The sequence below is a fragment of the Odocoileus virginianus genome, unplaced genomic scaffold (genome assembly GCF_023699985.2).
Source record: "Odocoileus virginianus isolate 20LAN1187 ecotype Illinois unplaced genomic scaffold, Ovbor_1.2 Unplaced_Contig_6, whole genome shotgun sequence".
In the NCBI taxonomy this organism is placed as follows: Eukaryota; Metazoa; Chordata; class Mammalia; order Artiodactyla; family Cervidae; genus Odocoileus; species Odocoileus virginianus.
Genome location: NW_027224323.1, coordinates 2,126,452 through 2,153,945, shown reverse-complemented (window position 1 = coordinate 2,153,945; position 27,494 = coordinate 2,126,452). Strand labels below are relative to the sequence as shown.

At 50.3% G+C, this 27,494-nt stretch overlaps 1 protein-coding gene across 1 annotated transcript in view; it reads right to left on the bottom strand.

Annotated features, from left to right (window-relative positions):
- Nucleotides 1-27,494, bottom strand: part of DHRSX (dehydrogenase/reductase X-linked) — a 138,549-nt gene that overhangs the window by 63,571 nt on the left and 47,484 nt on the right. Inside the window, exon 3 of the mRNA XM_070463765.1 lies at nt 27,174-27,242. Within this exon, the coding sequence (XP_070319866.1) occupies nt 27,174-27,242 (69 nt within the window). The remainder of the gene's footprint in view (nt 1-27,173; nt 27,243-27,494) is intronic.

Genomic DNA, 27,494 nt, shown 5'->3' with positions numbered 1-27,494 from the left:
CTGGGGGAACACTTCTGCCTGTGGACACTTGTGTCTGGGGGACACTCGTGTCTGGGGGGACACTTTTGTCGGGGGGACACTCGTGTCTGTGGACTCTCCCGTCTGGGGGACACTTCTGCGTGTGGACACTTGTGTCTGGGGGACACTCGTGTCTGGGGGGACACTTTTGTCGGGGGGACACTCGTGTCTGTGGACACTCCCGCGGGGGGAACACTTCTGCCTGTGGACACTTGTGTCTGGGGGACACTTTTGTTTGAGGGACACTCAAACTGACAGTCAGTCTGGTGGACACTCCCGTGTCCTCGCGTTATAACTCAGGCGCCCTCTATAAGTATGGGCAAAGGGGTTTTCGGTGGGCACCTCAAGCTGCAAAGGCACACGGCTCACCCACCACCGAGGATTTTTAGCTGGAGTTCAGTCTCCCAGTTGTGTCTGACTCTCTGCACATGACCCCATGGACTGTAGCACGCCAGGCTTCCCTGTCCTTCAGAACCGCTCGGATCTGACGCAAACTCATGCCCACTGGGGCTTTCCTGGCGGCTCAGATGGTAAAGTGTCCACCTGCAGTGCAGGAGACCGCAGGAGACCAGGGTTCGATTCCTGGGCTGGGAAGATTCCCTGGAGGAGGAATGGCAACCCACTCCAGTGTTCTTGCCTGGAGAATCCCATGGACAGAGGAGCCTGGCGGGCTACGGTCCATGGGGTCACAAAGAGTCAGATACGACTGAGCGACAAAAACATTCCATTGAGTCGGTGATGCCATCCAACCATCTCATCCTCTGTCATCCCCTTCTCCTCCTGCCCTCAATCTTTCCCAGCATCAGGGTCTTTTCCAAGGACTCAGCTGTTTGCATCAGGTGGCCAAAGGACTGATCTCAAACAATAAGTCTCCTTGTTGTTTTAAAAATAAAACTAAAAATCAGAGCAATCTTGCTAGCAAGATCAGCTGAATCCCTTTCTTAACTCTGCTTTTGTCTGAAAGCGAGGTGCAGCCTGCGTCTGTCGGCCACCCAAGTGACCTTGTCAACCCTCTTGAGCACCATGATGGATTGCAATTCCACAAATTCCACAAGCGTCAGCAGCATCCTAAGATACGCCCGGGGCACCCTGGGATCTCTGCAGTGAACGAAGCGGCAGGTGCTGATGCTGCAGTCACCGTCAGCTTGCACTGGCATCTTCTCATGGAGACACACCATCATTGCCCAGCCGCGGAGCCCTCGGTGACTCAGAATCCGAGGACCCCGCATCTATCCTTGACCCCCTGGACTGCGTCCCTGCATGCGTTCCCAAGTCTGCCCTCTTCAAATCCCACAGGACACCCGATGGATTTTCTGGACCCAAGTCCTCATCAGAGACATTTCACGAGGGGGGTGACTCTCAGACTTGACTCTCAAGAGTCAGGTCGACCTTTTGTCCCACTGCATACAAGTCCAGAGCGTGGTCTGCAAGACGTCCAGCAAACAAGGACCCCAGAGGTGGGCTGACTGAGCCAAAGCTGGAAAGCAGACAGACACTGGGGCGCCTCTGATGAGCTGGTGGCAGGCACTTTGAACAAGGTGATGCATCCATAGGAGATGGCCAAGTTCTCCTAGCCAAGCCTGCCTATTTTTAAACTCACTCAAGATTAGCATGTGGACTTTACGAATTGACGCACTTTTGAAAAGCGCTGGGGGCTTCCCTGGGGGGCTCAGATGGCAAAGAACCTGCCTGCAATGCAGGAGACGTGGGTTCGATCCCTGGATGGGGAAGATCCCCTGTTGAAGGGCATGGCCACCCAGTCCAGTATTCTGCCTGGAGAACCCCATGGACAAAGGAGCCCAGCGGGCTGCAGTCCATGAGTTGCAAAGAGTCAGACATGACGACCGGATAACTAACACACATGACATTTCTGCAAATGTCTTAACGTTTCTGCCACAGTCTGGCTTACGAGGAAGACAGCCCAATCCTCCTATCGATGTCTGCATTCCATCTGTTGCCATATGGCGTTTCTATCGAAGAAAATGCAAGCTCACAGAGACATGTGGCTGGAAAACGGAGGCCTGTTTCGATAGCTTTCCTAGACAACTGTGGATTATCTTTGGTAGTATCCCCCCCCCCCAAACCAACAGGGGGTCTTTGCAGGATGGAAAACTGCAATGCAGCAACTGGAACATCAACGTGCTCAGCGGCTCAGTCGTGTCCGACTCTCTGCAACCCCGTGGACCCTAGCCCCCCAGACTCCTCCGTCCATGGGGATTGCCCAGGCAAGAACGATGGAGTGGGTTGCCCATGCCCTCCTCCCGGGGACCTTGCTGATGGAAGGATTGAACCCACGTCTCCTGAATTGGCAAGTGAGATTTTACCACTAGCGCCAGCGGGGAAGCCCTCAGTAGAATTTCATTATTCTGTCAATCTTGGATCAACTGGTGCAGGGAAGTGCAGAATGAGTCACTTGCCCACTGAAACAGCATCCCAGAGGGGAACACAGTGGACCCCATAGGAGACCCGCACGTGCCATGGGGATGTACTTCCTTCAGCCTAAGAGCTGGTCACCATAACACCCCTGAGACAGAAAACCTTCCACCCTTCTCCACACTTCAGAGAATCCCGAGGGCCACCAAGTTCTTAGGACAGACCCAGGATCTCCGCAAACTGGGTGCAAGCAGACAAATCCCAACAGGCGTGATCCCGAACCCAGAGCGATTTAAGGAATCGTGAGCTCCCAGGACCATTCTAGAGGGTCAGGTCCGAGGTGGGAAGTAGGTGGACCCTGGTTTCCCCAACACAGAAGCCTGAGAGAAAGCTGGGGGTCCTGTAACAGCCCTCCCGTCTCCCAGCATCCACCCTGGACCAGGGTCTCTTCACCCACCGCCACCCTCAGCATCACAGACCACCTGACTAGCCCCTTGGAATCTCCAGGACATCTCGCGTGCCTGCCGTCACCGACCGTAGACTCGAAAAGCATGAATTCCTAAACATGGGGAAGGGACTTCCCTGGTGGTCCAGTGGCTGGAGACTCCATGCTCCCAAAGCAGGGGGCCCTGGGCTCGATGCCTGGTCAGGGAACTAGATCCCACATGCCTGCAGCGAAGTGTCCATGCGGGGGGTATTTCTCTGGTCGTCTGGTGGGTGAGAATCGCACCTTGAAAGGCAGGAGACACAGGGTCTCCATCCACGGTCCGGGCAGATCAAATGTGCCAAGGGGCAAGGACGCGGGTGAGGCATGAAATACTGAGCCCGTGAGCCCTGGAGCCCACGCTCTGCGACTCCACGAGCCACTGAGATGAGAAGCCAGGTCCCGCGACCGACGGCAGCCACCTCGACGACAGAGAGCTCGCGGGCAGCCGTCGGCACCCAACACGGCTGCCAGTAAGTGAGCAGAACCAAGAAGCATTCACGGGCCACGATGAAAGAGCTCGCACACCGCATCCGAGACCCAGCACGGCCACACAAATAAATACATAAATGAAAACACTAAAATACTAAAAGAAAAGGAAAATACAGCTATGATAATGCCCTAAAACTGCGTTTCTATCTGCCATAAGGAGATTATAATTATTCTCAACATAGGAGGGGAAGGGTGAGTTTCCTTTTTTTTTAATTATTTAATTGGAGGCTAATAACTTTACAATATTGTAGTGGTTTTGCCATACACTGACATGAATGAGCCATGAATTTAGTTACATGTGTCCCCATCCTGAACCCCGCTCCCGCCTCCCTCCCCACCCCATCCCTCAGTGTCATCCCAGTGCGCCAGCCCTGAGCACTTGTCTCCTGCATCCAACCTGGGCTGGCGATCTGTTTCACACTTGATGATATACGTGTTTCAATGCTGTTCTCTCAGATCATCCCACCCTCGCCCTCTCCCACGGACTCCAGAATTCTGTTCTTTACATCTCTGTCTCTTTTGCTGTCTTGCACACAGGGTCATCGTTCCCGTCTTTCTAAATTCCATATACATGCGTTAGTATACTGATGTCATGTATGGTGTCCAGTGGTCATGTATGGATGTGAGAGTTGGACTGTAAAGAAAGCTGAGTGTTGAAGAATTGATGCTTTTGAACTGTGGTGTTGGAGAAGACTCTGGAGAGTCCCTTGGACTGCAAGGAGATCCAACCAGTCCATCCTGAAGGAAATCAGTCCTGGGTGTTCATTGGAAGGACTGATGCTGAAGCTGAAACTCCAATCCTTTGGCCACCTGATGGGAAGAGCTGACTCACTGGAAAAGACCCTGATGCTGGGAAAGATTGAAGGCAGAGGAGAAGGGGATGACAGAGGATGAGATGGTTGGATGGCATCACCCACTCAATGGACATGAGTTTGGGTGGACTCTGGGAGTTGGTGATGGACAGGAAGGCCTGGCGTGCTGCAGTCCATGGGGTCGCAAAGAGTTGGACACGACTGAGCAACTGAACTGATACTGGGGTCAACATAGGAGGAAAATGTGCATTTCATCACACGATCCCACGAGTCTTTGCCAACATCCTGGGTAATTTTCACGTCTGATTCTTCCCCCATCATTTGCTGAGGTCGTTCAGTCGCTCAGTCACGTCCGACTCCTTGTGACCCCACAGACTGCAGCACGCCAGGCTTCCCTGTCCATCACCATCACCCGGAGTTTGGCAGGGCCTGCAAACGGCAACCCACTCCAGTGTTCCTGCCCAGAGAGTCCCATGGACAGAGGAGCCTGGTGGGCTACAGTCCACGGGTTGCAAAGAGTCAGATGCGCCTAACTGAACACTCACTCACTCCTGCATTGCACGCAGATTCTTTACCGTCTGAGCAAACGAGAGAAGCCCCTCTTATCTTTTGGAACACATGGCAAAGTACAGAAGGACTTGGAGTAAAACTCAGTGCCCAGAAGAGCTGAGATCGGAGGTTTGCTGAAGAGGCTCGTGACCACACTTCTGGTTCGAATGGGGCCGGTTTCAAAAACTCCCAGGCTGTGCCCACACTCTGCATAAAGGTGACCCGGGGGGGGATGACAGGACTCGCCCTAGAGACACCCAGAAACCGCTGACACCGGGAACCCAGTGTTCACAGCACAGCTTCCCTCAGCAGAGAGAGGCTACCTCCTTAGGTAATGAGCTATAAATGGAAGCACCATCGGGGAAATTGAAAGTAAGAACAGGAAAGGGACATCTTTCTCTTGTAGACTGTCAATGAATGGGCGATGAAAAGCTTTTAAGCCATGTAAAACCGCATTTGAAATTTCTCTTATTGACCTAAGGTAACTTGTGGTTCAGTTGCTGAGTCGTGTCCAGCTCTTTGCGACCCCATGGACTGCAGCACGCCAGGCCTCCCTGTCCATCACCAAGTCCCAGAGTTTACTCAAACTCATGTCCACGGAGTCGGTGATGCCATACAACCATCTCATCCTCTGTCGTCCCCTTCTCCTCCTGGCTTCAATCTTTCCCAGCATCAGGGTCTTTTCCAGTGAGTCAGTTCTTCGCATCAGGTGGCCAAAGTATTGGAGTTTCAGCTTCAGCATCAATCCTTCCAGTGAATATTCAGGGTTGATTTCCTAGCAGGGTTTTTTGTTTTGTTTTGTTTTGTTTTGTGTAATAACAGAATCACCAAGAGGGACATATACACTAGCAGAATGCTTTCTGAAATGTTTCATTTCTCACACACACACCACACACAAAGGATCTGAAATTTATTTGGCAAAATGTGGATATTTGATAAAACCGCATGTCAGGCACACAGCCTCTCTCTATATGGTTCTCTGTATCTTTTGTACGCGTGTGTGCTCAACTGCTTCATCCGCCTCCGACTCCTGGCGACCCCATCTTTTGTATGCATGAAATATTTCATAATAGAATTATTTTAAAGGCACATTGAAATTCAAATCGTTGCTACAAAATGAACAGGCTAATTTGCGCGGATCAAATGCTTGACGGGAATTTACAGGCAGAGCTCATTTTATTGGGCTTCGAAGATGCCACATTTAAAAGAAACACAAAAACAGGAGGCTTGGGGCAACTCTGCATCGAGCAAGATGTCTATCCACGCTGTGTTTTCAACAGCGTTTGCTCACTTCCTGTCCCGGGGTGGCATTTTGGTCATGCTGGAAATATCTGAAACTTTTTCATTGCGATTCTATTTGTGACGGTGTCTGTGACCCTTGATGTCACGACTGTGAGTCGCTGAAGGCTCAAAGATGGTGAGCCATTTTTCAGCCACAGAGTATTTGTAATGAATGAATGAATGTTGGTTGTTGCGATATGATGGCATGATACACTTGCCTGCCTGCATGCTAAGCTGCTTCCTTCGTGACCGCCTCTTTGCAACCCAATGGACGGCAGCCCACCAGGCTTCTCTGTCCTGGGATTCTCCAGGCAAGAACACTGGAGTGGGTTGCCATTTCCTTCTCCGGGGCATCTTCGGGACTCAGGGAACGAACCTGTGTCTCCTGTATTGCAGGCAGATTCTTTACCACTGATCCACCAGGAAGGCTTCATCATATACTTAACAGACCACAGTCTCCTGTAATCATAACCCTTACGTGCACTGGGAAGCCAAAACATTTGTGTGATTCCATTCATAGTGAAGGGCGGGGAGGCCTGGCGTGCTGCAGTCCACGGGGTCGCCAAGAGTCAGACACGACCAAGCGCCTGAACATTTATTGTGATATCTCCTTCATTGCGGAGGTCTGGAAACCGGACCCCTGGTGTCATTACCAAGGTCTGCCTTACCTCTTCAAGGATCACTGGAGAAGTCAGACACGGAAAGACAAATATATCACTTAAATGTGGAAGCTAAAACATCATGCAAATGAATTAATCTACGAAAAGAGAAACTGATCCTCTGACATGGAAGGCGGGCTGCTAGCTGCCAACTGGGAGAAGTGTAGGACTGGGACTGTGAGGCAATCAATGTTAGGGTATTTTGCTCCAGCGTCCCTTTTATTTTTTAAGTTATTCATGAAATGAAAATGAAACTAGTATATATAGGATGGATAAACAAGGTCATCCTGGTTTGCACATGGAACTCTATGCAAAAACCTGTGATACACCATTATGGAAAAGAATACAAAAATAATATAAATATCTATAATTGAATCACGTTAGTGTACTGCAGAAATTAACACAACACTGCAAATCAACTCTACTTCCATAAAAGAAATTTTTCAAAAGAAGAATAATTTGACATGCATGTTGCCTCTGTGTAAAGTAAAATCCCATGAAAGCTTTCTGCTTTTCACTGGGTCCAACTGCCTTCTGTTGAGGCAGAATCTACCATCCCCTTCCGGAGACTCCACCAACCTCCTGAGTGGGAAATAATTCAGTTTCCAATGAGTTTATCAGAATCTGAGGCAGCAGTTCCTAAATTCTCCAGCATTCCAGCTGAAGGGACGGTGGTTAAACTTGTTTAGAACCAGAAAAATGAATCCTGTCTGAGGCTGGACATTGCCTCCGTGAGAATTGCAAGCAGAGGATGGTGGGTTTGAGCTAAAAGATTATATAGAAGAGGCAAAGAAAGAGGAAAAAAAAAAAAAAAAACAAGAAATGAGGAAAAGAACTGCCCTTTACAAGAATTTCATTTTACTATGGTTTCATTTCACTTTTATAAAGATTTCCACTTTCAGTTTTTATTAAGCCATTTTAACAAAAAGTTTATTTTTATGAAACTTCAATTTACTTAAAAAGAAAAGCAATCAGTCAAGGTCTGTCTGTAAATTCACAGAAGCATTTGTTGTGGTTCAGACTCTCTGCGGCCCCGTGGACTGCAGCACGCCAGGCCTCCCTGTCCTTCGCCAGTCCCATTCTAGGGAACCCTAAAGCCTTAGAAGAAGCAGCTCGCCGTCAGCTCTAGGGAGCCTCCCTTCATTGTCTCGTCTAACCCTCATCACCACCACGGCCCACCAGGGTCCTTCCTCCTAACACCAAGTGGAAGGGTCACAGTTTCCAGGTACGAACGTTGGTGACACAAACACAGTCAATCCATAAGAGTGTGCTCCTGGAAAACTACAAGCAAACACCCAACCCTTTCTGTGCTTCAGAAACCGCTGTGCTCCAAAGAACCTCCATCCCTCCGTCACTCACTCCCGCATCCCTCAGTCAAGATTCAGAGTGCCGGGCTGATTGCTGAGTCATGTCCATTTCTTTGAGGCCCCGAGGACTGCGGCCCGCCAGGCTCCTCCGTCCACGGGATTCTCCAGGCAAGGATACTGGAGGGGGATGTCAGGCCCCCCTCCAGGGGATCTTCCAAACCACAGGGGTGGAACCCGGGTCTCCCGCATTGCAGGTGGATTCTTTACTATCTGAGCCAGCAGGGAAGCCCCCTGGTTTCCCAAGAACAAGGCCCCCCACACACAGACCCTTAACTCCCCGGGCTCAGGCCCCCAAAGGATGAGCTGAAGCGTGTGCACACACACGGACCTAGCCCGACAAAACGCCTGCGGCCTGGCCTGGCTGGCCGTTCGTCCAGCTCCTGTCCTGCCCTCCCCACCACCCCCCCAGGCCGCTGGACGGCTGACTCGTCATCAGAAGGCAGAACAACCCATCTGGAAAGCAGCTGCTCACAAGGGGAGACGTGGGCGGCTCTCACAGGCCAGCGCCAACACCGCCCTTCCTCGCGAAGCTTCTGCTGCCGGCCGCGCCCTGCCGTCCCTAAGACGAAAGCCGGATAGCTCCGCTATTTCAACAGGCACTTTCCAACGTCCACTGATCGCTACTGTCCTCAGCGTATGGTTCCCAAAAGGGACAGGGGCTGGGGGGGACACATTGGAACTGAGGTTGACATACGAGAGATTTTTCTTCTATCAACCTATAGCTGGTTTAGCAATGTTGCTAGATTTAGGTGGTTCAGCAAAGTGATATATATGCACACATATATATATGCGGTACATTTATATACATATTCTTTTCCAGATTCTTTTCCATATTAGGTTATTAAAATGAAAGTGTCGTTCGTGTTTGACTCTTGGGGACCCCCAGGACTGTAACCCACGAGGCTCCTCTGTCCGTGGGATTCTCCAGGCAGGAATACTGGAGTGGGTTGCCATACCCTCCTGCAGGGGGTCTTCCCGACCCAGGGATCGAACCCGGGTCTCCTGCATTTCAGGCGGATTGTTTACCGCCTGAGTCGCCAGGGAAGCCCATGTGGTCTGGGCACGTTATATTTCTAAAATGCATTTCTGTGCTTCCAGTTTGAGAGACTGCATGAGGGGAGGGAAAGAAAATAAAATAAATGAAAGCTATTTCTCCCGCAGAGAGCCTGCCATTTCCCATCATCGCGTCCTGCTTCTCTCCATCTATTTCTATTTGTCTGGAAAACCCCAGGTACCTCCCTACTTTCTTCTCCGCCACCCCCACCCCCCGCAGGGACCGGCCTTGGCCATTGTGTGGTTTTTGTCTGTGTGTTTGATTTTCGGTTTGATACTTCATCTTGGTCCGGGAAGCGCACGCCTCCGCGGCTTTTCAAAGAATCCACAGGGTTCCCCGGACACAGAATTGGCCTCGCTGTAGTTTTGTTATTTTTTCCTTTTACTAAGGTGCCCGGGGCTGCCATTGTTGTCATGGTGTTTTCACCAAAACAGAAATAAAGAGGGCAATTTCCCCAGGATCTCGTTTATTTTCTTGGAGGAGAAAGAGTCCTGGCTCCTCCTACGCAGGTGCCTGTAAACCAGGTGGAGAGACGGAATTAGGTGACTCACGCGAACGCCGAGATTCTGCGGAGCTACAGGGCTGAAGGCCGTGTGTATGGCGGCTTTGTCGGCAGGAGTGTGTGTGTGTGTGTGTCTGTGTCTGTGTGTGTGTTGACATTAACCAGTTGGAGGCTTTATAAGTTGTAGAGCTTGTGCATCTGTGTGTGTGTGTCTCTGCTCGTGACATGAACCAAAGCACAAAAGGGAGTTGTCAGAAGGAAGAATGTAGTTCTGCGTGTGTGTGTCTGCTCTTGATATTAATCACCTGGAGGTTTTATAAGTTGTTGGATGTGTGTGTGTGTGTCTGCCCTTGCCATTAGCCAAAGCACAAAAGGGAACTGGCAGACGGAAGAATGTTGTGTATGCGTGTGTGCATGGTTTTAACATTAACCAGAGCACAGAAGGGAATTGTCAGCATGTGTGTGAGTGTGTGTGGTCTTAACATTGACCAAGGCACAAAAGGGAATTGTCAGAAGGAAGGACTCCAGCCCAGCATCACCTGTAAGGCTGGTGTCTGTCATCTAAACAAGATGCTGCGTAGACTATAAACACGGTGGCTGTGCAGAAAGGCTTCCGCCCCACAACTGCCGGTAAGAGCTGCCTAACATCCACCCTGGTTCTTCTCTGCTAGCTCAGTCGATAAGAGAATCTGCCTGCCATGCAAGGAGACCCGGGTTCGATCCCTGGGTCGGGAAGATGCCCTGGAGGAGGGCATGGCAACCCACTCCAGTCTCCTTGCCTGGAGGATCCCAGGGACAGAGGAGCCTGGTGGGCTACAGGCCAGTCAGTTGCAGAGAGTCACAACTGACACTTTCACTTTATCTTTAATAACCTGTAATGGAAAAGAATATGTCTATATAAGCGTATAAATGAATCACTTCACTGGACAGCTAAAACTAACAACACTGTGAAACCAACTATAGCTTAATAGAAAAACATCTCTCATATATCAGCCTCAAACTTCCAACGTACCTACCCCACCCCGCCCCTTTCCCCTCTGCTAACCATAGGGTAGTTTTCCATGTCTGTGAGTGTGTTTCTGTTTTGTATACAAGGTTATATGTATCACTTTTTTAAGATGCTGCAAAAGAAGCAATATAAACACTCCTAATACTGTACAGAAAACACATCAGAAGGGACTGCCCTGGTCGTCTACTGGTTAAGACTCCACGTTCCCAATGCAGGTGACGGGGGTGTGACCCTTGGTTGTGGGGGCATAAGGTCCCACATGCCTTGCAGCCAGATTGAAAAAAAAAAACCAAAACATTATGGAGAACCAGCAAGGACCCGCTGGACAGCTCAGGGAACTCTGCTCAACACTCTCTAATAAGCTTATGGTCACCAGGGGGAAGGATGGGGGAAGGGACAGTCAAGGAGTCTGGGATGGACATGGACACACGGCTGTGTTTAACATGGAGAACCAGCAAGGACCTGCTGGACAGCGCAGGGAACTCTGCTCAATAGTCTGTGATAACCTGATGGTCACCAGGGGGAAGGATGGGGGAAGGGATGGTCAGGGAGTCTGGAGTGGACATGGACACGCTGCTGTGTTTAACATGGAGAACCAGCAAAGACCTGCTGGCCAGCACAGGGAACTCTGCTCAATACTCTGTGATAACCTGATGGTCACCAGGGGGAAGGATGGGGGAAGGGACAGTCAGGGAGTCTCGGATGGACATGGACACATGGCTGTGTTTAACATGGAGAACCAGCAAGCACCTGCTGGACAGCCCAGGGAACTCTGCTCAAGACTCTGTAATAAGCAAAACGGGAAAAGAATTTGAAAAACAACCGACCCGTGTATCTGCATCACTGAGTCACTCTGCCGGACACCTGAAGCTATCACCACACTGGTAATCAACGCTACCCCGATACAAAATTAATAATCTTAAAAAATAAATTAGTACATGGCAAGCTATGAGAACAGTACCTGACACCTTGTAAAGACTTAATAAATGGAAGCTGCTGATGTTAATTTGTCTTTTTGGCAGAATTAGAAATGGGAGAAATTGCAGTAACTAGGCAGAGTTTATTTCAAAAATTTCAAGCAATTATTCAGACCTGTTTCAGATTTTCACATTCATTATTCAGTTACTCAGCAAAGGTCTTGCAGAATCTCTGGTCACTGTAACTATTCTGATTACTTGAGGCGAGTTGTCACGTCATCAATTTAATCCCATTAACATAGGGTCACTACAATTCCATTGCTTTACCTAGCTGAATTTCTTTAACTGTATCTTATCAGTCTTAACTTTGTCACATAAACTGACTCTTTTCCACCCCGTGGACCGCAGCACGCCAGGCCTCCCTGTCCACCACCAACTCCCGGAGCTTGCTCAGCCTCATGTCCATCGAGTCGGTGATGCCATCCAACCATCTCATCCTCTGTCATCCCCTTCTCCTCCTGCCTTCAACCTTCCAAGCATCAGGGGCTTTTCCAAGGAGTCAGGTATTCCCATCAGGTGGCCAAAGGACTGGAGTTTCAGCTTCAGCATCAGTCCTTCCCATGAACACTCAGGACTGATTTCCTTTAGGATGGACTGGTTGGATCTCCTTGCAGTCCAAGGGACTCTTAAGAGTCTTCTCCAGCACCACAGTTTGAAAGCATCAAACATTTACAAAGGGGAAAAAAAAAAAAATCTGAGGCTGCCGGAATGACCCTGGAACGGTGCCGATCTCCTTGAAAGACCATCATAAAGAGACCAATGGGATGACGCAGGGCTACCCGAAACCGCACCTCAGAGAACACTCTCCTGGAGCAAGAATTTATTTCCAAGCATAAAGTGAAGAACACAGTACTAGTGCTGGGGGGGCAGAGGGCGGTGGAGTGGGGCAGTCGGCTGGCCTGTCCTCCTTCTTAGAACAATCTTTGACCTTCCCCGTTCGTCTGTCAAAGACATCCTCTGATACCACCCCCATCGGTGAGCAGAAAAATACAAAGCAGAATCTTGCAAGAGGGAAAAGCCCTCTTGGGCCGAATAAAAAGGATGTCTGCCATCTCCACCCTGCGTGTGTGATCAGTCGCTAACTCATGTCCGAAACTCTGCGACCCCGCGGACTGTAGCCCGCCAGGCTCCTCTGTCCATGGGATGCCCCAGGCGAGGATACTGGAGTGGGTTGCCATGCCCTCCTCCAGGGGATCTTCCCGACCTGGGGATCGAACCTGCGTCTCCTGGCTCTCCGGCATGGGCAAGTGGATTCGTCCCCAGTGAGCCCCCTGAGAAGTCCTACCTCCTCCACGCACTCCCTTAAATCAACTTCAGAGGAGCCGGCATCGCAGAGCTAATGAATCCGGAGGAATATTTGCAGAATAAAAGCAATTAGCTCAATTATGAGGGTAATGAACTGAGAAAGCACAGCGTGCTCCCAATCCAAGCAAGACAGGCTGGCACGTGCGACCGAAAAGTCTGTCTTTTCTCTGGGTTTTGAAACTACGGGTGGATGTCCCTTCGAATCCAGCGGCCCCCAACCTTCCTCATTTCATGGATGACAGTTTTTCCACGGACCAGGCGTAAGAGAGATGGTTTCGGGACGACTCAGGCACGTGACACTTCTCATAGGCGCTGTTTCAATTATTAGTATCTCGACTAAGAAAAAACGCACAATGTGAGGGTTGGGGGTTAAGTTTTATTTGGGGGTGAAACAAGGACCGTAGCCCAGAAGACAGCGCCTCAGATAGCTCTGAGAGACTGCTCCAGAGAGGCAGGGGGACCAGCTCAGGATGTAAGATTTGGGTGAAGGAGGCATTCATGAAACCTTCCAAAAGGTAACGGAGCAGCTGATGTCACCATGAAGGGATTCAGTGCCTTTCTAGATATGACTCTAATGGCAGAAAGCGAAGAGGAACTAAAGAGCCTCTTGATGAAGGTGAAAGAGGAGACTGAAAAAGCCGATTTAAAATCTGACATTCAATAAAGAAAGATCACGGCATCCGGTGCCATCACTGCATGGCAAATAGATGGGGAAACAGTGGAAACAGTGACAGACTTTTATTTTCCTGGGCTCCAAAATCACTGCAGATGGTGACTGCAGCCATGAAATTAAAAGATGCTTGCTCCTTGGAAGGAAAGCTATGACCAACGGAGACAGCATATTAAAAGGCAGTGACATAAATCTGCCAACGAAGGTCTATACAATCAAAGCTATGATTTTTCCAGTAGCCATGGACCATCAAGAAGGCCGAGCACCGAAGAATTGATGCTTTCGAGCTGTGGTGTTGGAGAAGACTCTTGAGAGTCCCTTGGACTGCAAGGAGATCCAATCAGTCCATCCTAAAGGAAATCAGTCCTGGGTGTTCATTGGAAGGACTGACACTGAAACTCCAGTCCTTTGGCCACCTGATGCAAAGAGCTGACTCATTGGAAAAGACCCTGATGCTGGGAGGGATTCAGGGCAGGAGGAAAAGGGGACGACAGAGGATGAGATGGCTGGATGGCATCGCTGACTCAGTGGCCATGAGTTTGAGCAAGCTCTGAGAGATGGTGAAGGATGGGGCAGTCTGGCATGCTGCAGTCCATACGGTTGCAAAGAGTCGGATACAACCGAGCGACCTAGCAGCCACAACAAATATATGAAACAGGTAACCAGCAAGGTCCTCTTGTATAGCACAAGGAAGTATATTCAATATCCTGAAATAACCTGCAATGTGAGACTCTGGCAAAGAACACACGCATACATATGACCGACTCCCTCTGCTGCTCACCCGAAACTAATATAATATTGTAAACCGACAATCCTTCCCTTGAAGAAAAGAAAGAAGATGAGATACAATAAAATCAGGTAAAACAGGAGAGAATGGGGATCTCGCAGCGAACCCACAGAGAGAACTCTGGCAGGCATGAGTGATCAGACCTCCCAGCACGCTCGTCCTGAAATCACCTTTCCAGCTTTCGTTCGGAGGCGGCTGTAATCTACTGGGGTAAGTGAGACGCTAGAGGGGAATTTGGACAGATGAACCATTCTTGTTTTTTGTCTGAAAAAATCAAGATACACAGAGGCCATGCAGCTGGCAGGACGTGAGATGGATGGAGGCGGAATTCTGTGTCCAGGGGAAAAACCCAGCTTTCCAAACCATCGATCACCCAGGCACCAAGATGGGCTGCAGGTAAGGGTACTCCCCCCCCACTCAGCTTTCCCAGGGGCTCAGTGGTGAAGAACCCGCCTGCCAATACAGGGAATGCAAGGTCAAATCCCTGGGTCGGGAAGATCCCCTGGAGGAGGAAATGGCAACCCACTCCAGTACTCTGGTCTGGAGAATCCCAATGGACAGAGAAGCCTGGTGGGCTACAGTCCATGGGGTTGAAAGACTGTCAGACGTGATTGAAGAACTACACACCCATAATCAACAAGTCAGTTCTGTCTTAACCACCTCAGCCTCAATGTCTGTGCAAGAAAGCTCATCCAAACCACCGATCTCTTTCTTCAGCGTCTCTGTACAAACCCAGCGGAGCTAAGAACTCCCAAAGTACTCAAAAGAAAGCCTCGCAAGTGTCCATCCCCAGATGAATGGATAAGGAAGACGTGGCACATTTGTAGAAGGGAATATTACTCGGCCATAAAAAAGAACCACATGACGCCATCCGCAGCAACGTAGATGAACCTGGATATGACCACATCGAGTGAAGTAAGTCAGAGAAAGACAAATGGCATTTAATAGTACTTAAATGTGGGTTCTTAAAATAGTACAGAAATGAACTTATTTACCAAAAAAAAAGAAAGAAAGAAACATAGTCCCAGACTTAGAAAGCAAACTTAGGTTTATGAAAGAGGAAAATGGGAAGGGATAAATTAGGAGGTTGGGTTAAGATACAGAAACCACAGTATATAAAGGAGATAATCAACAAAGACCTACTATGTAACACAGGTAACTCAATATTCTGTAATAGAATAAACACTGAAAAAAAAAAAATATTCTGTAATACCCTAAATGGGAAAAGAATTTGGAAAAAGAGTAGATACATATGTATAACTGAATCACTCTTGTTAAATACCTGAAAAATAACACAACACTGCAGATCAGCTATGAAAGTGAAAGGCACTCAGTCACGTCCAACTCTTTGCAACACCACGGACTATCCAGCCCATGGCATTCTCTGGGCCAGAGTACTGGAGTGGGCAGCCTTTCCCTTCTCCAGGGGCATCTTCCCAACCCAGGGATAGGACCCAGACCCCCCACATTGCAGGCAGATTCTTTACCAGCTGAGGCACCAGGGAATCAGCTATACCGCAATACAAAATTAAAATGTTCAAACAACATGTTAGAATAAAAAAATTAACACAATTATGACTGTATCTATTTACAAATAGACATCTACTGATACCATGTACAGATACAATGTAAATACCCACTTAGACTTAATAGATATCTATTTACCTTGAATAGATACTATTATCTATAGATAGATACAAGTAAAAAGAGAAATATATAAACATATACACATAGAGACTCACAGACACACACATGCACAGACGCATTTTCATCACACTGAATTTTCAATTTTCTCCCTGATAACGCTCTAAAATGAGTTCAACCATAATGAAAATTAAGTCTGTTATCTTACAAAAATACCATCAGAATATGTCAGCTCACTGCCCGAGGCAGAAGGAGGGGAACGAGGGAGAGAATTATCTGTAAATCTGAAAACACAGTTCTCCGTCACTGGCAGAGGAACCGTGTTGCCCCCAGTACCTGGTGAGAGACACGGGCTGTGTCTCCATCAAGTTCATATCGCTGCCCAGAATCAACGGCATACGGAATTTGGGAAGCTGCAATCCTTTGGCCACCTGATGCAGAGAGCTGACACTTTGGAAAAGACCCTGATGCTGGGAAAGATTGGGGACAGGAGGAGAAGGGGGCGACAGAGGATGAGATGGTTGGGTGGCATCACCGACTCGATGGACGTTGAGTTTGAGCAAGCTCCGGGAGTTGGTGATGGGCAGGGAGGCCTGGCGTGCTGCAGTCCACGGGGTCGCAGAGAGTCGGACACGACTGAGCCGCTGAACTGAACTATCGCTGATTCACGTTGCTATATGGCAGGAACCAAGACAGTATTGTAAAGCAATTATCCTCCAATAAACACATGTTTTAAGTAAATAAAATACAAGCCACAGGAATAGCAGGCAGAGAATGGATGTCAAGGATGAGGGGAGTAATTGATGAAAGCAAAAGCCGCATCAGCGTCTTCCCCCCCACGGCACTACCCGTTCTGCAGGTGTGAGGGCCGAGTCACAGAGCATCTCTGCGGCACCCGAGACAAACCCCAGTTCTGCAGGTCCCCACGGCCGGAGGGGGGCAGGCCAGGCACGCAGGGTGATAGGACTTCTGTCAAGTCCCCGCCTGACGGGTGCACAATTCGGTTAATCATCTGAATGCAGTGAACCTGGATTTGAACCTGGGCAGGCGGATGACACTTGCCCAGCTCTGTGAACGAGCCAGTCTTCTTTTTATTGTCAACGTTTTACTTTGTCCTGGCGTCCAGCCTGGGCCGGGAAGCCTGGCGTGCTGCAGTCCACGGGGGTCGCAAAGAGTCGGACACGACTCAGCGACTGAACTGAAACGCACCGAATAGCGCATCAACAGCGTTGTGATGGTTTCAGGCGGACAGCAGGGGGACTCAGCCATCCATATACACGTATCCGTGCTCCCCCAAACTCCCCTCCCATCCCGGCTGCCACGTGACATTGAGCACAGTTCCCCGTTTGTCCACCCAGAGGATGCAGGAAGACGTCGTCCGTGGGCCCTCCGTGGCTCAGCGGGCCGAATTAAAACCTTCAAGGGGCTTCCGTGGTGGCTCACCGGTTACGAATCCAGCTGCCAATGCAGGAGACGCGGGTTCAACGCCCGATCCGGGAAGATCCCACGGGAAGCGGGGCAGCTGAGGCCGTGTGCTGCAACGGGTGAGTCTGCACTCTGCGGCCAGGGAGCCACACGCAGTGATGCCCTCAACAAGGCAGGGAGAAGGCCGGGGCCATGCGAGAGAGGAGCCCTGCTCACCCACAGCTCGGGAGCAGCCCATGCAACAATGAAGACCCAGCACGGCAGAGAGTGCAACAAATATACAATAAAAAGTATATACAGAGATCGCCGCACCTGCCCTAGGCAATGGTCCACGCTCCGCGCAGTGAACGTCTCTCTGCATCCGGATAAATCCACTTCCTACCCATCACTTTGTCTCTCCCTGAATTCTTTCTCTGATGAGACATCAAGAACCTGAGCTGCATTAGCTCCAGAAAGCAGGTAACTGCGGGTTCGGGCTGGGTTTGAGTCCCAGCCACGTGGGTTCAAGCCCCAGCCTGTGGTAAACGATTGCCCTTTGATGTCTCTCTGGGAAGAAAAAAAAGAAACTTAACCTTCCTTAATGTAGGTCTCTTCATTAACATAGTATTGAGAGTGAAAAGGTTGGCTTAAAGCTCAACATTCAGAAAACAAAGATTATGGCATCCGGTCCCATCACTTCATGGCAAAGAGATGGAGAAACAGTGGAAACAGTGGCTGACTTTATTTTTCTGGGCTCCAAAATCACTGCAGATGGTGACTGCAACCATGAAATTAAAAGACACTTGCTCCTTGGAAGGAAAGTTATGACCCACCTAGACAGCATATTAAAAAGCAGAGATATTACTTTGCCAACAAAGGTCCATCTCGTCAAGGCTATGGTTTTTCCAATAGTCATGTGTGGATGTGAGAGTTGGATTGTGAAGAAAGCTGAGCACCAAAGAATTGATGCTTTTGAACTGTGGTGTTGGAGAAGACTGTTGAGAGTCCCTTGGACTGCAAGGAGATCCAACCAGTCCATCCTAAAGGAAATCAGTCCTGGGTGTTCATTGGAAGGACTGATGTTGAAGCTGGAACTCCAATCCTTTGGCCACCTGATGGGAAGAGCTGACTCATTTGAAAAGACCCTGATGCTAGGAAAGACTGCAGGCAGGAGGAGAAAGGGACGACAGAGGATGACATGGTTGGATGGCATCACCAACTCGATGGACAAGAGTTTGAGTGAACTCTGGGAGCTGGTGATGGACAGGGAGGCCTGGCGTGCTGAGGTCCATGGGGTCACATAGTCGGACACGGCTGAGCAACTGAACTGACAGTGTGCAAGGCACTGTCTAAGATATCGGACATAAAAAATAAATTTGAAAAGTTCGTGTTTTCACGGAGCTTACAATCTAGCGGGAGAGGAAAAGAATATGTTAAAAGATAAAGAGACATATAACAAGTGGAGACAAGTCCTAAAGGCTGGAAACTCAAGCTGGACAGAAGCAGAGAGACTAAAGGAAGAGGACAGATATTTTATGCAGGATGGTCAGAGAGGGCCTTCCTGAGAGGTGGAACTTGAGCAGAACCACCGTAAAGGAGGGAAAAGGCCCAGGCAAGTGAATGTCACGGTAAAGCCCATTGCCCACAGTCAGGACGAAACCCCAAGACTGAAGCACGACTGGCTTGTTTCACGAACAGCAAGGAGGCCAGCGCGTCTGCAGCGCCGGCGATAAGGTCTGAGAGGTAACCAGGGGCCGGGTTACGGAAGACCTTGGAGGTCACGGGAAGGACTTTGACTTTTATTCTGAGTGGGCTTCAAACTCACTGGGAGGTTTAAAAAAAAAAAAATCCAGAAACACAGCCTCTGAGCCCTGGAGAACTGCTGTCAAGTTCCATCAGCCACGGTCTCTGCTTGGCTGAGCACGGCCGCTGAACGCAAGCAGGACTCGGGTCTGCCGGCTGGAGGGCTGGCGCCAGCCACGGAGGTGGGGTTAGGAAGGACGCCATCGGATGCGACCGGCTTCCTGAGACTCCCGGGACAGGGGGACAGCAGAGAAGAGCCCCCGATGACAAGGGAGACAATTCAGGAGGGCAAGACGTCTCCTTTGAAAAGCCGACCTCACGATTTCTCCCGAGAATGCATCAGTCGTTAGCATTGCCTGTACCACGGCAGCGATAACCCCGAATCAAACCATCACGGAAGGGATGCACGCAGTAGGGTGCATGCAAGCAAAGTCGCTCTGTCGCGTCCGACGCTCTGCGACCCCACGGACGATAGCCCTCCAGGCTCCTCTGTGCATGGGACTTTCCAGGCCAGAATACTGGAGCGCGTTTATATTTGCTCCTCCAGGGGATCTTCCCAACCCGGGGATCGAACCCGTGTCTCCTGCGTTGGCAGGCGATTCTTCGCCACAGAGCCTCCTAAGAAGATGGGTTTCCCTGGTGGCTCAGTCAGTAAAGCATGTGCCTTTAATGTGGGAGACCCGGGTTCGATCCCTGGGTGGGGGCAGGATCCCCTGGAGAAGGGAATGGCAACCCACTCCAGCATTCTTGCCTGGAGAATCCCATGCACAGAGGAGCCTGGTGGCCTACAGTCCATGGGGTCGCAAAGAGTTAGACATGACCGAGCAACTTCACTTTCTTGCTTTTCTCCTAAGCAGCCCACCTGTACCAGAAATGTGGCTCAGTGATGCGGACGAAGTTTCTTTCCCTGTCAAACACTTTGCACGTGACTGGGAAAGGATGCCAGAAGGGAGTTATTTTCTTATCAGAACTCTCGTCGTTCAGATTTGGACAAAATAGGAGTCGGAAAAGAATAAAAAGAGAAGAGCGACCATTCATCCCTAAATTTGTCTCTGCAACCTTCAGATTGTTCTTTACGGAACAGACTAAAGATGAAATTGATTCTTTTTTTTTTTTCTGCCTGATATTTCCTGGGAGGAAATGTCCTGTCTCAGTACCCATGTATCCAGGTGAAAATGTTATCTGGGGTGCAATTGATTTCATCGAGAAAGGGCTTTCAAGAGAAGCTTTTTATATCCTGCAAATTCCAGCCTTAAGAAGGACGGAGGGGTAAGGTTACAACTGCAGCTCTAAAATAAGAAGATTGAGAAGTAGCGGAGGAGTTTCTTCTTTTATATTGTCCTGAAAGGCGTATTTTAATCAACACAAAGCATATCCAACTACCACGGTTGACTAGAAACATGTCTGATAAATGCTTTATGCAAAAGCAAGGCTGAAACGCAACGAAGGTGATAGGAGATCAAATTTCTTAGCAGCAAGCTCCTCATCCAGGGACAAAGGTTTCAACGAACAGAAGACGAACATGAATTAATTCATTTCTGGGGGCATCAGAGGAAAAGCTAGTTCTTGCAGTTGAACAAAAGTTGCAAAATTTCAGCTCAGGAGAGAAGACTCACAAATTAAGAAAATACCGTGTGCAAGGTCAGACAGACAGCTCCAATTAGCTCCTGCTGATATTGCTTCTGACAATTAAATTAAGTATGTCACCATCACAGGACACAGTGAATCCACAGAATTAATGAGTCTCTCCCGTCATGCAGCAGAAATAGCAAATTGTGGAGGACAGACACAAACGAGATAGTACCAGCAGCTAGCCCGACATCCCCGGGGAGCCCATTAAAGTCTCTGGGCGTCACTTCCAGAATTATGTGATTTTACTTGATAATAACTGTGGTGGACAAGAGAGCCGTGATGATCACCATTTACATCAACATCACAATGCCATCATTATCACTATCACCACCGCCACCACGAGCAGGAACAACACCATCATCGACATGACTGTCAATGTGTCATCACCAGCATCACCATCAGCATCACAGCATCATCACCTCCACCACCATCAGCAACAGCACCATCATCATCACCATCATCATTGTCATTCTGTCATCCCTGACATCACCATCATCACCACCAACACCACCATCACCATCACCAGCGTCATCATCAGTACCACCATTAGTCCATCCCTCTCAGTATCACCCCCATCACCATCATATCATTGCTGTCATCCTGTTATCACCCCACCCCCCAAACCACCATCACCATCAGCACATCCATCATCACCACCATCATCACCACCACCACCATCATTATCATCATCATTCTGTCATCACCACCATCACCACCTTCTTCACCATCACCATCATCACCATGACCAGTACCACTGTCATCACCACCATCACCACCATCACTGTGCTCATCATCAACAATCCCACCATCATCATTTTCACAGTCTACATCACCTCCATCATCACCACCACCGCCATCATCACCATCACCTCGACAATTATCGACACGGCCACAATCCTCACGTTCACCGCCGACCTCATCCACCTTCACCTCATCTGCCTTCCCCTCCATCACCATCACCACCATCACCGCCATCACAGTCACCGACAGTATCACGGCGGCTGGCATCCATTCTGGTCCTGCAAAGTACACGATGCTCTCCACCACCGTGTCCTTCCAGCCGGCACTTCTGATGCGTCCACAAGGCGCCGGGGAGCGTGTGGAGGACTGTGGAGGAGGTGACACAGCTAAGCCACAGTAGGATGTGTGAGGTCACTGAGTGGGGAGAAGGGGCGGGAGGAAGGAGAAGGCATGTGAGTTCAGGACGGCTCCTGCAGGGTCTGCTGTGGATGTCGAGAAGTCTAGAGCAGGTCAGGAGAAGGAGGAGAGACACCCCGCCTCCCCCACCGAAACATCACAAGTCTAGAGCTAGGAGGAGGAGGGGACTCCACCTGCAGGGCTTTCGGCACGTAAGGCAACAGCGTGGGCAGTCCAGAAAGTGGGAGACCAGCAGGATGATGGGTCACGGACCAGGGGGTAACACGAAGAGGAGTGTCAGACGCGTGTGCTTGGTCACTCAGTCCTGTCCGACTCTGCGGGACCCCATGGACTGCAGCCCGCCAGGCTCCTCAGTCCATGGGATGTCCCAGGCAAGAACACCAGAGTGGGTTTGTCATTTCCTGCTCCAGGGGATCGCCCCGACCCAGGGATGCAACCCGCGTCTCCTGCATCAGCGGGCCAGTTCTTCACCAACGGCACTGCCTGGGAATCCATCACACTCCTCTATATAAAACAAACAACAACAATGACCTACTGCAGGCACACAGAAAATACGCTCCAGATTCTCTAAGAACCAACTGGGGAAAAGAATCTGCAAAGAAATAACACGTATATGTGTAACTGGATCGCTGCACGATATTCCTGAAACTAACAAGATATACTTTAATTTTTAAAATTTAGAAGAAAAAAGAATGATATGAGGAAAGGTGTGAAATTGGCTGGGAAGACCCTCTTGATGCTGGAAAGCGTAGAATGCTGACACAAAGGAAAGGATGCCCACCTCTTCTGAGAAACAAAGGACAGGGCACTTCCCTTGTGGTCCAGGGGCTAAGACTCTGACCTCCCGATGCAGGGGACCTGGGTTCCATCCCTGGTCAAGGAAACTAGGTCCCACATTCTGCAGGTGAAGATCCCGAGTGCCTCAATTAAGACCCAGAGCGGCCAAATAAGTGTTAAAAGACACACATCCATATCCAGTTGCAGCATTCCCAAGTGGGACTCTGTCCCCATGAAACACTGACTCCCCGCGCCCTCCTGCAATCCCTGGAACCCACCCTCCTACTTCTGTCTCTATAAATCCATGTGTATTTATTTGTGTGTATTTACACACACTCATGTATCCACTGTGTGCATGCTCAGTCATGTCCAAGTCTTTGCAATCCCATGGACTATAGCCCGCCAGGCTCCTCTGTCCATGGGATTCTCCAGGCAAGAATCCTAGAGTGGGTTGCCATGCCCTCCTCCAGGGGATCTTCCTGATCCAGGGATCAAACCCACATCTCTTTTACCATGAGAGCTGCCATGCTCCACTAGGGGCATCCTAGAAGTGGAAATCCAACAGAATTTGTCCTCTGTGTCTGGCTTATTTCACTCGTCATCATGACCTCGAGCTTCACCCATGTAGAAGCAGCTGCCAGAATTCCCTTCCTCATGATGGCTGATTCCCTTGTATGCACATTTCATTTACTGTCTCATCCACGGATGATATTTTGTGAAGGGATCGCCTCCCCCCCACCATGTAACCCATAACGGCGTCTCTCTGAATTTAGCAGTGTTGATCGCTCAGCTCCTGGCGACCGCATGGACTGTAGCCCACTAGGCTACAACAGAATCCGTGGGATTCTCCAGGTAAGAATACTGGAATGGGTTGCCATTTCCTTCTCTGGAATTTAGGATCCACTAAAATGCATCAGCCTCCCACCCACACCCAGAATGTGCTAAGCGCCAAAAAATTGATAGTTTTGAACTTTGGTGCTGGAGAAGACTCTTGAGAGTCCCTTGGTCTGCAAGGAGATCCAACCAGTCCATCCTAAAGGAAATCAGTCCTGAATATGCATTGGAAGGACTGATGCTGAAGCTGAAACTCCAATACTTTGGCCACCTGATGCGAAGAGCTGACTCATCAGGAAAGACCCTGATGCTGGGAAAGATTGAGGGCGGGAGGAGAAGGGGATGACAGAGGATGAGTGGGTTGGATGGCATCACCGACTTGATGGACATGAGTTTGAGCAAGCTCGGGAGATGGTGATGGACAGGGAGGCCTGGCGTGCTGCAGTCCACGGGGGTCGCAAAGAGTCGGACACGACTGAGCGACCAAACAACCGCTGAAGGAATCTTAACATAATCTCGAGTGCCATTTTACAAGCAGGTGATCGTGGAATTTGGTCTGAATGGGGGAATTCATTCTGCAGCGAGGGTTCCCAAGGACAAGTCCACCCTAGAATACCCACAATGGGCAACATTTAGACATTGCTTGCCATTGCAGGCCGCCACATGGACTTCTTTGGAAGGTCTCCAACGCGGATGCCTGAAAAGGCACATCAATCAAGCCCTCGAAACGAGAACCCTCCGAGGACACGTCGGGGCAGGAGCCTGGCAGGCACGCGCCCATGCCTAGGACGAGGGTCAGGCAGAGGGCCAAGTCCTAAAAAGCCCTAAAAAGCCCACGCCCTGCCGCTCCATCCACGCCCCGCCCCGCCCACGCCCCGGCTTATCCGCAGGCCCGGGGCGGAGGAGTGGATTGCCAGCGTGAGGCTGGAACAGGGAAGAGCTGAACGCCCTCCCGAGTGTAGCCTGGCAGTCCTAGAAGGCGGACTCCAGGCGAGGAGGGGGCGGTTCAGGACACGCACAGGTGGGCGGCCCATTGCCCAGACAGGGAGACCACTCCACCCGGAGCTCCAAGACGGAGGTGTGGCCACGCCTGCCTCTGAGCACGTGGCATCCTTGCCGGGCCCCTTGCGGCTGGCCGGCCAGCTTCACCCAGCAGGCCAACCATCACCCGGAAGAATCGCTCCATGTCGAAGCACACGGCAGAGGAGACCCGGAGGCGGTCCCCTCGGAACCGGATTCCTGGAGACCTGCGTTCAGTCCCTCTGGATTCCTCCTGCTGCCTTTCAGAAGCTGTCTTTGGGCTTCTATGCTGGCACTGTCGTCTGGTCACTCGTCCAACTCTTGGCCACCCCCTGGACTCTAGCCCGCCGGGCTCCTCCGTCCGTGGGACGCTCCAAGGCCAGAATGCTGGAGTGGGTTGCCATCTCCCTCCTCCAGGGGATCTTCCCGCCCCAGGGATCGAACCCGCGTCTCCGGCATTGCAGGCAGGTTCTTTATCATTAGCACCACCTGGGAAGCCCACACACCACTGTATAGAGAATGAACAGCAACATCTGCTACGTAGGACAGGGAATTCCACTCAACATTCTCTCAGAAACCAACATGGGGCAACAACCTGAAAAGAAATACGTGTATATGTGTAACTGAGTCGCTGGGCTGTATCACTGAAATGAACATGATGCACTTCCACCCTAAAACATTTTTACAGAAGAATATGAGGGAAGGTGTGCAATTGACCGGGAAGAGCCTCGTGATGGTGAAAGGTGTACATCGGCGATGCAAAGCAAGGGACGCCTACCTCCTTTAAAAAGTAAAAGGGCAGGACAGTTCCCTGGTGGTCCAGCGGCTAAGAATCCGATCTCTCCAAGCTGGGGGCCTCGGTTCCATCCCCAGTCAGGGAACTAGAATGCCACACGCTGCAAGGAAACCTCCCGCACGCTTCAGCGAGGGTCCCAGAGCCCCTCTGCCCCAGCTAAGATCCGGCAGGGACAAACCATAAATATTAAAGAACTAAGCAAAGCACAGAAGCACGTTTACTGGGATTCACGACCAGGGAGTTCCCACAGGGCTTGTGTGAGTCACGAGCAAAATGTGCAAAAGCCAAGCTGACCTCGGCCTTCCTCTGAAGACTGCGTCTTCACTCAGCTATTTCCATCTGAGTCCCTCTGAGTACTAGCAAACCATTTTGCTGTTTGTTTTCGAGCGCTAGGGGTTTTATTGGTATTTTAGGGGTGGCTCTTTTTTTTTTTTTCTTGTTGGTAAATTAGCACGACTGTTTGCTCCAAATAAGAGAGCTTTTATCCGCATGTAATTACTCAAAACCAGTATCTGTTTCCACTTGGGTTCATTGGAACATTGTTAAGTGATTTTCCTGTTTGTTTTGTGGAGTTGGGTTTTTTCCATTGGTATTGTGGGGGTGGTGCAGAGTATTTTTGTGTGTTTTTTTGGTAAATTAGCATGACTATTTGGTCCAAATAAGAGAGGTTTTATTAGCATGTAATTACTGAAGAGCAATATCCATTTAGGCTTCCCTCATAGCTCAGTTGGTAAAGAATCTGCCTGCAACGCAGGAGACCCCAGTTCGATTCCTGGGTCAGGAAGATCCCCTGGAGAAGGGAAAGGCTACTCACTCCAGTATTCTGGTCTGGAGAATTCCATATATAGACCGTGGGGTTGCAAAGAGTCGGACACGACTGAGTGACTTTCACTTTCACTTTTCATATCGATTTCCATCTTGCTGCTTGTTTATGTCGTGTTGGGGGCTTATTGGTATTTTGGGGTGGCGTGGGTTTTTTTTTTCCTTTTTTTCTGGTAAGTTGTGATTGTTCAGCCACTCAGTCGTGTCCGATTCTCTGTGACCCCATGGACTGCAGCTCGCCAGGCCTCCCTGTCCATCACCAACTCCCAGAGCTTGCTCAAACTCATGTCCATCGGATCGGTGATGCCATCCAACCATCTCACCCTCTGTCGTCCCCTTCTCCTCCTGCCTTCAATCTCTCCCAGCATCAAGGTCTTTTCCAATGCGGGGAGCACAGCTTCAGTCTCTCATGCGGGACGACCCCACGTGCCGTGGGGGACAGCTAAGCCCATGCCCCACAACTCCTAGAGCCTGTGCTCCGGAACAAGAGAAGGCACCGCAGGGAGAACCTGGAACACCGCAACAAGAGAGGAACCCCACGCCCGCCCCAACTGCAGAAAAAGCCGGAGTGGCAGCAAAGACCCAGCATGGCCAAAAAGCATGAATAAATAAATAAAACGATTTTTTAAAAAAACCAAAACACAAGAAGCGGAAGGAGGCGGATGTACCTGCTGGTAGGTACATCCAAAGATTCCTGAGCGGACACAGGCGTCGGAGGACGCTGGGGGTGGACAAGGAATGAAAACGCAGCCCGATTTCACCAGGAACACTCTCCCTCACGGGTACCTTTGCACCGGCCAAGGAGGACCAGAGACCCTCAAAGAAAAGCTCCAGAGCAGAGACACAGGCCCCCCTCCCCAAAGCCGCTTCCATCAGCCCCACCGGGAACGCGGGCGCAGAGCAAACCCGAAGCGCCGTCTGTCTGGGGGAGACCGCTCGGGTACCTTGGTCGTTGAGCGTGTCCTGTTTTATCCTCCTCACGACCTCCTGGGCTTTGCTGTCGTTATTTCCGGCTAGAAGGGAAAGAAAGACACGCAACTCAGGGGAAGCACACCGCTCCACGGTAAACCAAGTTTTCTCGAGACGGTGAACCCCGAAGCCTGCCGAGTGTCCGCTTCCGTTTCTGCTGCTGGGACTGGGCCAACAGCTCAGCGCCACTGTGGCTGATTCACGTATCCGCTGAAGATGACGCTTTCTTCAGCCTGCACTGGCCTAAAGCGTGCTTGTCTGGGGGGGCTTCCCTGGTGGATCCAAGAATCTGCCTG